The sequence below is a fragment of the Rhamphochromis longiceps genome, linkage group LG4 (genome assembly GCF_057381845.1).
Source record: "Rhamphochromis longiceps isolate RC_006_pf linkage group LG4, R_longiceps_female_GT1.1, whole genome shotgun sequence".
NCBI classification, from domain to species: domain Eukaryota; kingdom Metazoa; phylum Chordata; class Actinopteri; order Cichliformes; family Cichlidae; genus Rhamphochromis; species Rhamphochromis longiceps.
Genome location: NC_140560.1, coordinates 9,605,499 through 9,623,461, shown reverse-complemented (window position 1 = coordinate 9,623,461; position 17,963 = coordinate 9,605,499). Strand labels below are relative to the sequence as shown.

At 39.1% G+C, this 17,963-nt stretch overlaps 2 protein-coding genes across 2 annotated transcripts in view; one reads left to right on the top strand and one right to left on the bottom strand.

The window, feature by feature from the left end:
- Window positions 1-17,963, top strand: part of plppr2a (phospholipid phosphatase related 2a) — a 203,943-nt gene that overhangs the window by 60,538 nt on the left and 125,442 nt on the right. The window lies entirely within an intron of this gene.
- Window positions 7,381-14,350, bottom strand: LOC146671000 (uncharacterized). Its single transcript, XM_085405101.1, has 4 exons — window positions 14,276-14,350; window positions 9,806-12,254; window positions 8,082-8,167; window positions 7,381-7,722 (listed from the first exon to the last, which is right to left on the bottom strand). The coding sequence occupies exons 1-4, from the start codon at window positions 14,348-14,350 to the stop codon at window positions 7,621-7,623; spliced, it is 2,712 nt and encodes a 903-aa protein (XP_085261227.1). The 3' UTR covers window positions 7,381-7,620.

Sequence of the window (17,963 nt, the reverse complement as noted above, 5' to 3'; positions counted from 1 at the left end):
GAGGCTCGAACCGGCAACCTTCCGATTACAAGGCGAACTCCCAACTCTTGAGCCACAATCTCCCTTGTTAAGTTCACTGTAAAAAGAAGACCAATTAGATGCTTTCCAGATGGTACTGTATGGTGAATCTAAATTTTCTGCGTTCATAATTCCATCAATTTTGACAAGATCTCCAACACCACTGGCTAAAATGTCGCCCCAAATCATGACAGAGCCTCCACCGTGTTTTAAAGATGACTGTACACACTCTCTGCTGTAGCTCTCTTGTCATGTGCCGCAGCGCGCGTGCACAAAAGGATCCAAACGCAGACTCAAGCGCTAGCAGAAAATGACAATTTATTATAACAACAAAAGGCGACCCGGGAAAACCAAAGGAGCAAAACGAGGAACTAAAAAACCCGGGGAAACAATGACGCGAGGAAGCCGGAATCAGGACCGAGGGAGGCTGCAACATAAAGGGGAGAAGATTACTAGGGAGCCGGGAAGCGGAGGAAACACATCAAAACTGAGTTAGACCAGTTGGCTTACGATTAGAGCGGGATCGTGGGAGCTCGGGAGGGAAGTCCGTGAGAAGGAAATCCGTGGAGGTAGTGGATGGGCCAGATGATGTACCGGGTGATCCAATTGAGCAGGAGGACAGGCAGGTGGCAGATGCTGAACGCCCAATCGAAACCACAGAGAGGTGATTAACGGACTGGCGTGGAGCATCCGTCAGCGGCGGGTTAAGTAGCTCTTCAGGTAATCACCCCGATGGAGAGCAGGTGTGCCGGTGATAGCCCAGCCTGGGGGTGCGGCTACCCGCGCATCACACATTCCACACACAAGACCACGGACCATGACATCTCTCCTGACCTCCTTGCTCTATTCACAATAATTTGAAGCCAAAATTTCAACTTTGGATTCACAACTTCATATGACCTGTCATACTGATTTTCAGTCCAGTTCTTATATAATCTGAAATACCCCATCCCTTTCATGCTGTTTCCTTCCTTCCTTACAAATGATGTCTTGGCAGCCTTGCTTCCACTGAGAGCATTTCTGATGAGGCTTCAGTGAACAGCCAGATTCATCTCTCAGGTCCTGTGTCAGGTCTTTACTGGATTTCTTCCTGTTTCTTAAGAACACAACTTTCAGATACCGTTCATCTGCTGTAGATGTTCTGTTTTTGTGAAGCCTTTCAGTTCTTCTTTTGTCCTCCACTTGTTTTTTGATGTCCAATGCACACCATGCAGATATGCCAAGGTTTTGACAAATAACTCTTTGGGAATCAAAGAGCTTTTAGTCAAATAGCTCTTTGATTTATACTAAACTGTGTTATCTTTGCCATTTTTCATAGATTCAGCTAATGAAACAGGTACACTTGTGTGTTTTTGCAAGACTTTTTTGCGACAAAGAGTTCAAAGATGCAAATTCAAAACTGGTTCCTTGCTAATGTACCTGTTATATGTAGTCATAACACTAAGTTGGGAGGTTTTCTTTGCTTGAATGATTCATAGGTCAGTGTGAAGTGGCTTAACTAACAAAAAACACTGCTTAAACCAATGTTTAGGTGTAAGTACGGGACTAATAATCAGTGTAAATTCAGCAAATAAGTGTAAATGTGTGGAGATCTATTGCTGAAGACCAATTAAAAATTACAATAACGTCTGGCTAATTGGAAGAAAATATAAAGAAATAAGACTTTTTTTGTCTAAAAACAAATGAACTGTCAGAGCTTTTCTATATCTAATAAAAACTTGAAAAAATAAACAAAAGCAATCACAATATTAGTCACCATCATCTATGACTGTGTTCGTTTTTTGTTAAATTAATTGAATACAAAAGGGTATGAAGGTCATGAGACAGACTGCAACCATAACTGTACAATAAAAACGGTTTTACTCATTCACCTGTTATTTCTAGTTTTCTTTTCCACTAATTATCCATTACATTTAAACATCATATTCAAGAAACAAATTCAATACCTTTAACAGACTGATTATTGCCCTTTAACAGAGCACTTTTTATGTATACTCACTTTCAAATGTATTAGGATGTCTTAAGAGCTGACTCATTGCGTGCATTTGTTTTTAAAAACCTTATTTATATCGCCATCATCTGGGGAATAAAATGCGGTAACTTTCTTTCTTACTTGAACATCACAACTACTTGTCTATCCTTCCCCTCGGGGTGACCAGATCACCGTGTGGAGCCCGGTGAGAGTTTCTTGACGACTGGAAGTGGTGTGGGTGGCGGAGAATGAGTCATCCATCATCTGTCCATCGCCTTAGGTTGCTGCTGCTGGTGCAGAGCCGAGTCGAGCCCCGTCTCACAGCGCTGAAGGAGCAGTGATGTCACAGTCGTCACTGTTCTCCTCTATCAGAGCTCTTGGCATTCGTGCACTCCAGCTAGAGTGGGATACAATAATAGAATCGAGTGTGTTCATTTAGCCCCCCCATCTCTCTGTATGGCATTTCTTCTTAAACTGCCAACTTTTTTTTCCTTTTTTTAAATCTGCTTCCTGGCAGAGGTTTGTGGATTTACACAGATACACTGAAAGAAGCAATGAAAATTCTGTTGTGGTTCCCAAGAGATGTGGGAACGTCATGTGTCAACCTCAACAGATTAGTTTCCCTCTTAAATCTTCCTTTTCAGGGAAAGTTTATTCCACTGCCGCAGTGTTTCTTAGAACAGAAAGATTTAGGTGTTCTTCAGAAACAGATAACATTACAGGGAGATTAATCGTCTGACGTGTTGTTTTTCACGGGGTGCAGAGTTTGTTTCTTTTTTTTAGAACAACGTGGCCCGACTGCGTTCTGAACATGACAGCCCTCATGAATGACTCACAGTGTTAGCCAAACATCTGAAGAAATTACCACCCACATGCTTTTGCAAAAGAAAAAAAAATGACGCAGATGTTCCATTAAGCAACTTTTTATTCAACGTACTGTAGATAAATTTGATACTGCATGAAAGCTGGTGGCTCTAGTTCTGTCAAGCAAGTGACTCATCATTGGATAAATTACCGAGGTTACATAACAACTGTACTTTCTCAGCATATGCCTTCCATTGAAGTGATTTCATCCCCTGTATAAGAAACAAACTGAAACAAACTGGAGACGTCAGCCTGGAGGCATCTTATGGGTTTTGGGTCAGGGATGAGGGTCTTACTGTGTCACTGGAGACAAGTCAAAGTTGTTGTTGTTTCATTGTTATTTTAAGTACAGGTAAATAGCCTAACCATGTTTACACTTGATTTGAGTCATTACTTACACCAGCGGTCCCCAACCCCTGGGCCTCGGACCGGTACCGGTCCGTGAGTCGTTTGGTACCGGGCCGCAAGAGTTGAGGCTCAGGTGTGAAATGTATGGTTTTCAGGGGTTTTATCGGTCTTCAGCGTTATTTTGTTATCGTTTTGATTGTTAACTCGGCTTTCCTGGGTCTTTTCACGTGTGTTATGAATAAATCTCCTTTTTTTTGGTACCAGTACTAGTTTTATTTTGTTGCATTTATCCGCGACACCTTAAAGGCCGGTCCGTAAAAATATTGTCGGGCATAAAAAGGTCCGTGGCGCAAAAAAGGTTGGAGACCGCTGACTTACACTGTAGGCTAAAGTTCTGACATATAAGGTTATTTCAGTTAGATGGCTTGAAATACAGCCTAATATTATTAAGGTTTTACTGCCCTCTTCAGGCTTTTGTAATAATGCATATTTACATCCACATTGAGTGTAAATTAATTAATGACCAGTGTGAGCATGTGACTGCCTTTTAATATAAAACAATAAAATAATAAGTGTATTTTTACATCTCCACACAAAAAACTCACCCAAATACTAAAGAAAATACTCAAATAGGTTCAAAGTTCAAGGTTCTTTATTTGTCACGTGCATAGTTATACAAGTGTAACACACAGTGAAATGTAGCCTGACACGCTCCTCGACATGTGCAAAAATGGGGGGGGAGGGGGGGAGGGGTGTAGAGGAAGAACATTATATATATATATATATATATATATATATATATATATATATATATATATATATATATATATATATATATATATAGTATGTACATTGGGTGAATGTGCAGTAGTAGCAGCAAGTGGGTGAATTCTGTACATTAATATGAATAGACATCTGACTATTTTACAGAATAGACAATATAAACATATTTAAAGTTAAAGGAATTGAAATGTACATTGTGCCTTGGTTTAGAGTGTCTGGAAGAGTCCTGTCTCAGTCAATTATAGATGATGTGAGAGGGCGGGTGTGTGTGTTTAGGGCCCGGATGGCTTGGGGATAGAAGCTCCTCTTGAGTCTCTCTGTCCTTGCCCGGATGATGTGGAACCTTCTACCAGATTGCAGAAGTTGGAACAATTTGTTGCCAGGATGGGACGGGTCCTTCAGTATCTGCGCTGCTCTAGTCCGGCATCTCCTGGTGTAGGTGTCCTGAAGCGGGGGGAGAGCAATCCTGCAGCAGCGTTCTGCTGTACGGATCACTCTCTGGAGTGATACATTTGAAATATTCACTCTCCGGCCACTTTATGAGGTACACGTTGCTATTAGAGTTGCCTTAATTCTTCATGGCATGGATTCAACAAGGTGCTGGAAACATTCCTCAGAGAGTCCTAGTCCACATTGACATGACAGCATCATAAAGTTGCTGCAGATTTGTCAGCCGCGCATCCATGATGCGCATCACCACATCCCAAAGATGCTCTGCTGGATTGAGATGTGACTGAACACCATTTAAGTATCGTGAACTCACTGTCTTGTACAAGAAACCAGTTTGAGGTGTTATCCTGCTGGAAGCAGCGACCAACATATGGATACACGGTGATCATAAAGCAATGGACATAGTCAGCAACAGTATTCGTGTAGGCTGTGGCTCAGTTGGTACTTAAGGGCTGATAAGCTGATAAGAAAATATACCCACCAGCAGCTGTGGAACTGTTGATACGAGACAGGATGGATCCATGCTCTCATGTTGTCTACACCAAATTCTGACCCTACCATCTGAATGTTATGCAGAAATGCAGCCTCATGAGATCAGGCAATGTTTTTTGAATCTTATATTTTCCAATTTTGGTAAGCTCGTATGAATTGTAGCCTCAGTTTCATGTTCTTACCTGATAGGACTTCGTTTGGTCTTTTGCTGCTGTAGCCCATCTGCTTCAAGGTTTGATGTGTTGTGCATTCATGATGTTCTTCTCCATATCTTTGTTGCAGTGCATGGTTATATGAGATACTGTTGCCTTCCAGCTTCTCCTCTGTTTCTCCTCTGATCTCTGGTATCTACAAGGTATTTTCACCCAGAGATCTGTTTTTTTTTAACCATCCTCTGTAAAAACTGATTGTGTGGGAAAATCTAAATAAATCCGAAGTTTCTAAACACTCACATCAGCCCATCTGACACCAACAGCCATGCTGTTTAAAGTTACTGAAATCACCTTTTTTCTTCCCCATTTAGATGCTCATATTGAAATTTATCTTCACTATCCCTAAGTGCATGGAGTTTCTGTCATGTATTTGGCTGATTATATATTTGTGTTAACAAGCTGTAAAATAGGTACCTAATGGATTGGCAGATGAGTGTATTTTGTTTTATTTTTTTTACATTAGACATCACGTCTAACATAAGCTCAAAAACAGACTAACAACTCAAAATGTCCCCATATTTCCATACATCACACCCAAACATTGCAATTTATTCCCAGGACATGCGCTACATGTGAGCACACCCAGAGGTCTTGGAAAAGGAAAATGTGTAATTACTAATAAGTACATTTAAATACTGCATAAAGCAAAAGGTTTCAGTTTGAGAAGTGTCCTAAATATTTGTGTCAAATGGTGCCATTGACAAACAAGTACAGCCACTCGCTCTTACAGATCCAGACCCAACCAGATAAAGGCGGGCTTCATGCATGTGTAAACACTTTCAAAGGCCAACATTTTTGGATGTTATAGATGTTTAATGTATCTATGTTAAAATGCAAACCACTGATACCTTGGCCTTGGCACTGCTTATTGCTCATAGGATGATGACAGTGGTAGCCAATTAACACTGGGATATCCAAGCCAGGAAGGGCAGAGTGAAAGTCTTTCCTCTTTTGGCAGACTCAGTGGGGGTGGCAGATGGTACTTAGACAGGCTAAGCTGTGTACTTCTGTCTCTGTAGAGATTAGAAACCAGGTGCTCCCTTGTAAACGTGACTGCAGGCCAATCAATAAAGCCTTTGTTAAGTTTATCTTCTTTGATTCTATTCTCTTTAATTCTATTTAACCAGCTTGAATTTGGAATCAACTCCAAGATGAAACAACCTCTAGAGGGCATCAAAACATTCCAGTTCAATGGATTAAGTGGTGTAAATTTATTTTGAATAATCATTATTCTCCATTTAGGATTTTCTGGTCTTTGGATGATCTTTAGGCTTGTTAGAAAATATGCAACAAAACCCACAAATGATACATCAAGCTATACAGAAAAAAGCAGCTGTGATCAGTGTAATCTCCTCTGTGTGGCCTCAGAGTAAATCCAAGAGTAAGAGTGGCTTAGTAAAGAGTCCCTTCAGACATTGTACAGTGACTGGAGCAGCCAGAACCAGTGCATCCAACCTATGAAACCTGCTTAGAGGCATTTTGGAAATAGACTTTCATAAACCAAGAGGCTCACCAAAGCTAAAAAAAAGTGTGAAGCAGCTTGGTCTTTTATTAATATTGTCAAGAATATATCCCATACATCCCATCATTTAATTCTTATTCATATTGCTTGTTCTTGCTAAGTTAACCCTTGAAGATTTAGGCATGCTACATTCACAAAGGATATTTTGTGAGTTTTTTTTTTTCCCATACAAGTAGGCTAGCTTAAATAGTTTTATAGTGTTGTCTACATAACTGACAGTTGTGTTTATGGTACAATATTTATTTTTTTAAAAAAAAGTATAAACCATGTTGTTCCATAAGATTGGACCCTTCTTTTGTTGAACTGTCAACTGAAAGTGTAAACCTTTCTAAATCTGACAGAGCAGGAAGCTGCTGCTAATGCTAGCCAGGGTTCTCAGGAAGTAGCTGCTAATGCTAGCCAGCATTCTAAATGGTAAATGGACTGGTTCTTATATAGCGCTTTTCCACTCTTCTGAGCACTCAAAGCGCTTTACACAACTTGTGCATTCACCCATTCGCACAAGCGACATTCACACACATTCATACTCCGATGAATGCATCGGAGAGCAATTTCGGGTTAGTATCTTGCCCAAGGATATTTGGCATGCAGACTAGGGGAAGCCGGGAATCGAACCACCAACCTTCCGATCAGTAGATGACCTGCTCTACCACCTGAGCTACAGCCACCCCAAAGTCATTGCCTGGACCTAACAAAGTCATTTCCTGGACCAGCTGGAACAGTGGCTGTTTTGGTCCAAGAGTTTTTCCTAACATAATCTATGGACTGGTATTGTTATTTTTTTTTTTAAAATAATAATAAAGATACAAAAAAGCATATTTGTCACAGATACAAAGCAGAGTTAAAAGAGCGAGGAAGTATTGAAGCTGGGACTAGCATAACAATTTGGGTTATTTTGACTATAAGTCTAGTGCTGGTGATATTCTGTTTGTAGTGTTCAAGAACCAGGACATATAACATCACTTCTTTTCTTTTGACGGCTTCCCATTGATCAGGCCGGACTCCCAGCGTTGCCAGAGAGAAGCTTTCTGTCCTCCTGCTCGGTGAACTTTTGGCTCCTGCTGTGAGATAAGACGAAGAAAAACAAAAACAACCTGGATTTAGAGTGAGAGATTAGCTCCTGCTTTCTCAATTCACAATCAATTATACTTATCCAAGCATTTCTACAACAAAGAGGATACTTTAAACTTAATGTTTTTCTTTTATTTGTTTAGTATTTGTTTAGTATTACAAAATTTGAAATTCTGAGCTCTGTAGCAACTCTTTTCAATGCTTCTGTATGGAATTCAGTGCAATACACAAAACAGGACCTTTTTATAATCCTCTGTTCTTGCCAGTGTTTAGCAATACATCCAATAGTTTTACAGAACAATGAAGAAAACAGTAAATGTAGAATTAAGGCTTGTTGCAGGTGAATCACCTCTATCTGCTCCAGTTTTATCTGGTCCTTTTTAGAAGGAGGTGGCCAAACCCGCTCCAGTTTCCCCCGTGACTGTTTCCTGCTGTCTGTAGGACAGAAAGAGAAAAAGAACAACTAAGTAGCTCAGTAGCTAAGCTACTATATTTGGTAAGATTAGCAGCTCTCTACTGCTTAGACTGATTTTAGAAGTTTTAGGGTAGTTCTGAGAATCTACACAGTTCTATTGTAATGACAGTAAGTAATTGAGCTTCTTTATTTCCATGCCTTCTAAATGGCTCAGCAAATAGTAAAGATACCAATGCTTTCCCAGACACACGCAACTTCGGTGTCATTCATTTAGCATACTATATGTGTAGCAATCACAAATTCAGCTGGACGCTTGTACATTGCAATGATACCACTTACATATCTAGGAGGGAAGTGAGCACTTTAGAACGACAGATTCTTTCAAAAATGTTTCACAAACCTTTGTTTTTGATATGCACGTAAAGGATTCTAGGCTTATTTTGTATTATTTTTCAAATCACGTTAATATTTTCAGCGTGAAATTTTTTGCTTGTCGGGCTTTATCAGTGTATCTGGGTTAAACAAGTACAAAGTTTCCTCTTGTAAATGTTTAGGGTAACACAAAACAGCTTCTTTGACCTTAGGAATGACTCTTTCTTGCTTCCACATATTACTGACATTTGTAGCTTTGTCAGCATGACCTGGAATCAACTCAATCTTCAACAACAGCTGCTGATGACTAAATTCTAACATGGTGATACTTATTGACACACTCCCTTGATTTCTGAGTTCTCATGCAACAGGAGAAAAAAATGCACACAAGCTACACTTCATATAGTTCTTTCAAATAGGTATTTCAGCGGGCTGAACTGATTTTTATTTGCACCAGGCTATAACCAAACTAGAATTTTCCAGGTAGTGCCATTCATGTTCTCCCTCAGCCAACGTTTAGATCAGACAGCTGACAGCATGATGTGCCCTTAACCATCAGTGACAGGAATGACAGTGAGTTGTTGATAACATGTCTGGGATAAAACTATGTGATGCTAATGTTGAGAAGCATTCATTAAAGTGTTCAGACTAAGTGTCAAAAGGCATGTGGGATGAATAAAGACCGAATTGGCTCTTGTTTTCCCTTGATGGGATTTTAGAGATCTTATGCTTCACATTGTCAGCAATGTTTAGCTAAATGAGCAAATTAGGTTAGAGCTCATGCAATTGCTTATCACTGATGGAAGGCACTCACATGTCAAATAGTTGTAGTCAAGTAAAAAGTATATTTTTCTGTGAAAACTTTGGAGTATTCTTTAGTCGAGTAAAAGTCAAATCATGCCAAAATTATATTATATAGTAATGTTCCTCAGTAAATAGTATAAAAAGCTGTCCTTAACCTCCTAGGACTTGGCGTCCATATATGTCTAGACTAAAATACAAAATTTTGCTCTACAAGGGCCTGATATCCACTTACGAGGACATTATACTGCCACTATTCTATCGAAATTTAAAACAAATGTCCTCATATGTGAATGTCATTTTTCTCAGAAACAAAAATCAGGTAAAAGAAAATATGGTAATTCTTTGTTTTTACAATTATCAGGTCCCAATCAGCCCAAATAGCATAAAGAAATTAAAAATGCATGCCATGAAAGTTCAGGTCTTAGGAGGTTAAGAACTTTGCTAAGTAGTATAAAACTGATGTTAAACAGGTGCATACTAACCTGTTGGGAGTGTTTGTGACTTTTGTTCATCTTCACTATTCTGTCTCTTCTCTCCATACAAACTGCGTCTCTGCTTGCGCAGCTCCTCTTCTCTTTCTTTGGCTTCTCGGATGTCCTTCTCTACCTCTGGTTGTAGAGCCAGGGCTGGGCGCAATTTGAAGAATGGGTTTTGCTTGAGGATTGAAGACTCTTTGTTTGCATTTGCTGCCTTTGCTTTACCCTCCACAGCTAACGTAGAGAAGTCATTGCTTATAGAGTCCATGCTTCTGTACAGGCGAATGTTTTTGTCTTGTTTTGGGTAAGGGGATAAGCGAGTTTTGTCTCGTGACCCTCCAGTTGGGCTCTTTGATCTGATGCTGTCAGGACTTTTTTCCTTCTCAAGATTTGCAGATTGGTACAGCCTGAGGGAATGTGCTCTGGAAACAGGACAAGTTTTGAGGGAAAACATCTCAAGGCTACGTGTGCGCTCTAGCACTGAAGGGTAAATGTGACCTTTCCTCAGAGTTGTGGGGGATTTACGGTGTCTTGTTGGACCCTCCGGATTGTCCTGCTGGAAGGCTTCAAACAGCAGTTTTGTCTCTTTTAACTGGCGGATCTCTCCTTTGCTGTACCCCCCTGGGATTTTACCTTGATTGACCAGCACTAGTTCTCTCTGAATATCCTGACTTATCTCTTTGAGCATCTTCTGTTCAGAGAATTGCCACTCGTTGCATTGGCTTGTACCTACCTTGGTAGTGAGTGACTCAAGAGAGATATCTGTTTTAAAGGGAATCTCCAGCACATCTGGATTTTCTGCAAGATTGAAAACACCTCCAGCTCTCTGCAGCTTCTGCTTCCCCTGGGCTGCCTCATGGAGCTGCCTCTCCATGTAGGTTTCAGCAGCTGAAAATCGGTGTCCAGTGGAAAGAAATGGAATTTCATTAGAAGTTTCATGAGGATTACTGGGAGTCAAATCTGTAGGCTCCCAGCTATCACTCTGATTGTCATTAGAGTCACTCGGATCTATTCTGACAACCCTCTGGTCTTCTTCTGACTCTCCTGGAATTGTGGATGAAGATGTCCTTGCTCTTGTTTGAATGTCTTTGTCCTCATTATTTTCCTTTTCCATCAGGCTCACCTTTTCTTCATCTTCCTTAAGAGTTTCGAATCTGCCTTCTTCCCTCTCTTCTTCACTAGGTATATTCTCTGTTTCAGTCCCAAACATGCCCTTTTTTTCATCCATCATGACAGCCTGCTGTTGGGTATCAGCGTTCTCTGACATTTTCACATCATGTCGTAGCTGTACCAGCTGCAGACGATGAAGCAGTTGCTCACCTTGTTGGATATCAGTAGATATTTTCCTGCTTCCATCCTCTTGCTCCCCCATTGTCTCTCTTTCTTCAGAACCTTTGGAGCTGGATAGCACTTGCATTTCTGTGCTGCCGCTTTCTTTCCTCACACAGTCACACTTTATGAGGTTATAATCCAAAGATGTACGGTCATCATGCTCTTCATTGTCTTTGTCCGTATCTGTTTGGAAGTCAGCAGCCTGTGCCTGACTGGTTGCTGTATCGGTCCTGTTTTGGTTGCATTTACAGAGCTTGAAATCATCATCGGAATTTGCCTCCACACTCTCGATAGCTATACTTTCTCTTAATAGTTTTAAGTCTGTTTCATCAAAATCACCAATGTCCTTGTGTTTTATTTTGTCTCCGTCTTTGTCTAAATGGATCTGATTCTCAGAGTCTTCTCTGTGGTTTGAATGTGTTTGTTTTGGGTAACTGTCTTCCTCCGTATTGGCTTCCCAGCAGTTTCCCTGTTCTTCACTTATAATTACAATGTCCTCTGGTTTGTCATTCTCTGTTGCGTTATTCCCGTAAGGTCTTCGATCTGTATCATAACCAGTTTCCATCAGACAACCAGTCACATCCATGGATTGTTGTTCTTGATAAGTTGGTGGAGAGGAGTCTTGTTCATTGGATATGTTGGCCATAGACAACTGCACTGCACTTGCAGTCACCTCTTCATCCAGCTCGTTTCGTGCTACCATTAACTGCTCCTCACTATGAGACAAGTCTAAGCCTCTTGGATTAGCTTCAGCCTCTGTTGCGTCAACTGAAAGGGTCACACCAGACTTACTTGCTGTTGCACCTGTGCTTTTCTCTGCTGGCAGCGATGTAGCCGTGCGAGGTGGAGGAGGTGGTTGAGGGATGAAGACATCATCTGCACCTTCATCATCCATCACACTGTAGTACCTCATTATAGCAGTGGGAGCAGCAGAGATCGTTGTGATTTTGTCTTCAGAGGTCGCTGAAAAATTCTCTGTGTGGTTGCTCACATGGTTTGAATCCATCTTCATCCACAGACCACTGTCATCATCAGAAAGTAGAATTTGAGGGCTGCGTCTAGGACCTCTTGCTTCCATGTTGAAACGTCTTTGAAGCAGTTTGTGGTGTTCTGTCTGCGTTGCCTTTTAATAAAATTTAAATAAGAGACATGAGTGTCATTGAGGCTTATAAGCGTCAGTGCTAGTAATTGTTATTATTATTATTACTGCTGTTAGAAACTATAAGAAAGAAAGAAACTAAGAAAAGGCTAAGAAAATGCCTTTTTAGTTAACATTATATCTGCGACATTTGGCAACGATACGGTATTATTGTACAATGCATTGTCTAATTTTACTATTTACAGAAACCTCTAGTGCATTATCTGTTAAAAACAGTGTACTAGCAGAAAATTACCAGTGTGTGATGTGATCTTTGTGCAGTTTTTCTTTCTTTCTTTCTTTTTACAGTGCAGTATAGCATTTCTTTTTGTCTAGTAACAGTACAGTAACTGAACCTTAAAGTTCTTAAATTAGATTTTGATACAAGGAACCTGATAATACAGACCTCAGGATAAAGCTATACATTAGGACTCATCCACACAAGTGCCCTGTGTTGCCATATTGTCTGCGGTTGTGCACCAATTATTGCAAAAAACCCCAAAACAAAACAAAAGAAAAAAAAACACAAAAATTTTAAGATGTGTAGCAACGAAGGCAGTGAAAAGTGCAAGTTTGGCTTTGACAATAATGAGTAAAGGATGACAGAGTTTCACACACTGAAAATGAAACCCTTTTTATTTTATATAAAAGGACTATGGGGTACTATTAAAACCTTTTCAAGTAAGCACTACTTAGGTGGTCGATGTTCATAACAAATTCCTGGTGAAATTAACTAAACTGTGTCTTCTTAGTTTTGATATATGACCAAAAATCTCAAAATGTAGGATTTGTTTAGCTGCTGATCTGGTCGGGATCACAACAACAGCAGGCTTAAAATGGACCAAAAATAGAAATACGTTTATCCGTCCATCCATTCATTTATACTTCCTGTTTTTTTCTGTTTTTGTTTTTAAATTACTTTGTGTTTTGGTAGCTTTTCTCTCCTATTCAGGTCAAGTACAGACGTTTCTTCTGACAAAGGAAAAAAAGTAATGTCATCATAATGCAAGTCTGCCTTAAATTCTGATTTATCTTCATTCTGTCTGAACTCATCAAGCTAATTTCTGACAAGTACTGTGAGATGTTTGCAAATAGAACCTCAACAGCTATTTAAACACGTATTGTACATTTACTCTGAACATCACACAATAATTTGTATAATTATTTAATAATTCTTTCAAGACATGCTTAGATATGGAAATGTATGTCCTGGCATAATCTGGTTTATTGAGCTGCAGGTTTTAAATCTAAGAGTCTATATTTACACCTGTATTCAGGGGCTTAATGCCAGCCACACTGCAGTTAAGGATTATCAACAGCAGTAACACCACGCTGTTTATAAAGCTCAAGCAACAGGACATATTAATGCACCTTAATGAGCTTAACCTATTTATTCCACCGTGCTTTAGAGGAACACTTTCCTTTCTATCGTTGCTGTGAAGAGTTTTGGAGATCTTTTAAATATTATAATAGTCTGAATATTGTAGTTATTTGTAGTTCTTTAAAATACCTCCTTCTCCTTAAGTGACTGTGTAACATTATATGGAATTTTGTAATTCCATTATCCACTATATGATTGGTAGTTATTCCTGTAGTATGGATACGCTCACACACAGTCAGCTGTTCTTACTCATATTTGTGCTGTGATAATATGACTTCAGCTTTATTTATCTATCTATCTATCTATCTATCTATCTATCTATCTATCTATCTATCTATCTATCTATCTATCTATCTATCTATCTATCTATCTATCTATCTATCTATCTATCTATCTATCTATCTATCTATCTATCTATCTATCTATCTATCTATCTATCTATCTATCTATCTATCTATCTATCTATCTATCTATCTATCTATCTATCTATCTATCTATCTATCTATCTAAAGATCTACTATCGAAACCTGTCACTTTATCAAAGAAAGAAATTGAGACAGATAATCAAACCGAACAAGTACAAAGATTTTTCCATCACACAGGCATTTTAAAAGAAGAGACTCACCTGATTGCAGTGCTGTGGTCTTCCCCTGTGCGTGATAGTACTAACCTCAATGGAAATATGAATGATCCAGCTCATCTTCTTAGCTCATGTGCCCTTCTCTACTCTATGTCATGTGAACAAACAAAATCCGCATCTTTAAGCAGCAGCACACAGTTCAAATGACCTGCAGTGAGTGAGCCCAAAGAGCTGAATGACCCACTGCAAAGTGAAAATATGGAGTCTGACTCTTGGTAAATACTGTCGTTGGTCCTACACAGTAACCCCCCACTCCCCCAATGTATGTAATGTAACAGAATGCTTCATGTGATTTTTACATAACTTTGATGAATTAACATCAAAAAAGTCATTTTTTAAACAGAAACATTTTGCTTCTTGCAAAAATACTTTAGATAACTTATGATTAGTTCACAGATATGCAGTGTTTATTTAGTTGATAAAACTGCTAAAGACTACTTTAATGCTGTAAATACAAGAATTAGATGAAAGCAGTGCTTTCCCCAAATGTCATTATGTAGTGAATGTAGCTTGGCTATCTAGCAACAGCATTTTTCTTTTTTTTTGTTTACAGTTTTTCTCAGTCGCTTTGGTGCGTTTCTCAGATCAGAATTGAAATTCTCATAACTATTAGTTCAACCTCCACAACACTCAGTCATTTGTGCACATCATAGTAGCAATTTCTCCTCTCTCTGAACAAACTGCAAATGATTTTGGACATGAATCAGTTGCTTCCATACATTTCCCTGCTGCTTTCTGACATTTCCATTTGCTTATGTCATGTCAGTCAAAAGTAATCATACCTATGGATGCTGAATAGTCATTCCCAATAAAACTAATAGTCATACATCCATTGCTTAAGTCATCACACACAAAATTGTTGAACTAGTTATCACATGCCAAATATTGGCCATCTGTCAAGCAAATCCTATACCTTTCTGTATCATTGTTCTTGGAAATGTCTCCGAAATTGAACAATTGATCTCAGGTGAATTACAGCTGTCACTCATGAGGAGGCTCTACCAAATGGGTGATTTTATGTTTACATGTATTCTACAGTGAACAAGTGACTGTAGCATATTTTTCTTTTGCACAATTCTGTAGGATTACAAACACTTCTACACAATGGAAATGTGAAACGTACGTATTCAGTGTCTTAGTTACTCCCAAGACTCCCATAACATCTACAGTGACTTTACTGCACATTTCAGATGGCTGTACAGGTAGGCCATAGTGCTGTTGTCAGCATTTTCAGGTGTCACCAATTGTTTTTGCAATGGGAAACACTGAGATTATAAACTGTCATAGTGGAAACATGACAATGCCATTTGACTATCTTGTTCATAAAGATGGTGTCAAGACTTTTCATTTTGATGGCACTGACAGTTTCATTGACATGGATACTTGCTTTTGAGGTATGGATAATCAATTCTGTGCATGTGACGTGCTTTTGCAGGCTATCCACTAGGTTTTGCAGTTTGCACTAATTGTTTTGGGAAATGCACTAACTGCTGTGCAAATGTTAATGGTGTTCTGAGAAACGCACCAAAGCGACTGAGAAAAACTGTAACACATTTTTATATGAAGACTGCTATAACATGAACCAGCGCTAGCAAGATGTGGCTGATAGATGGAAGATGATAGTAAAAGTTTGAACTAATATTTGATCAAAGCTACCCAAACTATAACCCAACAGAATTATTCAAGCTGGGGAGTTGATTAAAGAACCCGTCACATCGCCAACCCAACTCAAACTTTTTGATTTCCATTTCTTTGCGCTCATTTTCCAGTTGCATCTTTTCTTTGAATATTTCAGCATTTCCTCCAGTTTTCCAGATTTTTCTTGCAATCATCCTCTATTTCAATGATCATGTGTGCATCTTTTAACTTTGTTTCCAGTTCTGATACTTCCAGATGGATCTTTTTTCTCCATTATTTGGTGTTCGAGCTCCAGCTGTTTATTTTTTTCCTCCAGCTGTGCATACTGACTTTTTATGTTCTCTGGCTTTTAAGGCTGCATACATTTCTCCTGGAGCTGATGTTTTTTCTGCAGAAGTTTATCCTTCTCCTCCAGATCTTTGTATTTCTGCTCCAGTTCTTATCTCTTCCAGATGTTTCTTACTCTCAAATTCCTTCTGCTCCTTGAGTACTTCAGCTTGGATGTGTGCATCGTTAACTTTAGTCACATCTGCCTTCTGTTGCTTCAATATTTTCGTTTTCATACTCCAGCTCTTTTTTCTCTCAGGTAGCTTGCATTTGCCCTCCATTTCTTTAATAAAATCAGAAAAGGTGTCTATGTGAATGAAATTTCTTCTTTCATTCAGGAACCCATTAAGGTGACCCCATATTATTTACGATCTGTCCCGGTGGTTGTTACTCCATGGCTGAACACATGAAGGAATTTCTCCCATTCCAGTACAAATTGCTGGTAAAGCTAAGCTAAGCTAACACAGCCGATTTTGGTTCTCTGAGTTAAAGCACATGCATCAGATTAAAGGGGGCCTCATAAATTGAATCTTTGTAATGTCAGACTTGGAGTCCCAGTTTTTCCTGATTGAGCTGTTTACAGGTTTTTTTTTTTTAAGATAACCATTCATTTACAGACCACTTCTACTAGATTACTTGATGTTAAAGAAAATGTAAAATTCTGATGATTCTCCAGCAAGTTCTGTATTGGCCTTTTCCCTCTGATTTCCCAGTGCATTATGGGACAGGAATGAGAAATTTCTATCAGCAGTGTCATATTTACCTCATTTTGAGTTCATGCATGATACAGTTTTTGGTTTCTTGTTGTTGAACAAGCAGGGATATCAAGGTCCACAGGGGATATGAAGGTCGGGATTCAACATTGAAATACAGTCAGACCCACTGACCCTACAGTCTGTGGCTAACAGTTAATGATTCCCTGTCTTACTTATGTGTAGTGAAGTTCTTCTTTGGCAGCAGAGTACTTCATATTATCTGTGGGTCAGACCATTGGTTATGGCCACATCACAATCTTCTGGTGGTGTTGTGTTGATGTTTGCATCCTACTACTGACTGAACATCTGCCAGTTTTGGAGGATGCAGTTTATGCTGGTGTTTCATTGTCGTACAAAGAAAGGATGGGTCCTTGCATGAAATTTATGCACTCTTTCACATGTGCTTGCAGCCTGTAGGTTGGTTGATTATGTAGACATTTGCAAAAGGGTTTTTTTTTATTATCACCATTTAAACTGTCATTCACTAAAAAACAGGGCTACCAGGTTATTGACATCGAAGCATACCATTGACTATGGATCCATACAAATTTATGTGGGTTTTTTTTTTCAATTCACCCTCATATCAATATGTAGCAACAGGCTCCAAATGCAAATGTATTATCATAAACACACTCTTTGCAAATTTCTACTGTTCTTCAACTGTTCATCAGTTCCTTCCAACCTCGTCTGTATTTGAACGAGATCTGATTCATGGGACTGAAACATTCATCTGATTCATCACGATAGTTTAGGAGTGTACAAGTAGGTCTTTTTTGTATGTGTGTGATTTTTGCACCAGGTTCCTAATGGTTTGATGATGGCATTATAAAGCAAACTCATCATTTCATGATTCGTCATTTGACCACAATGCTGCAGGCAAAATACTGTTACTCTGATAACCTTATTAAAATAAAGGTTTAATGCGTTTTTAAAAATGTGATCTTTAATTAACA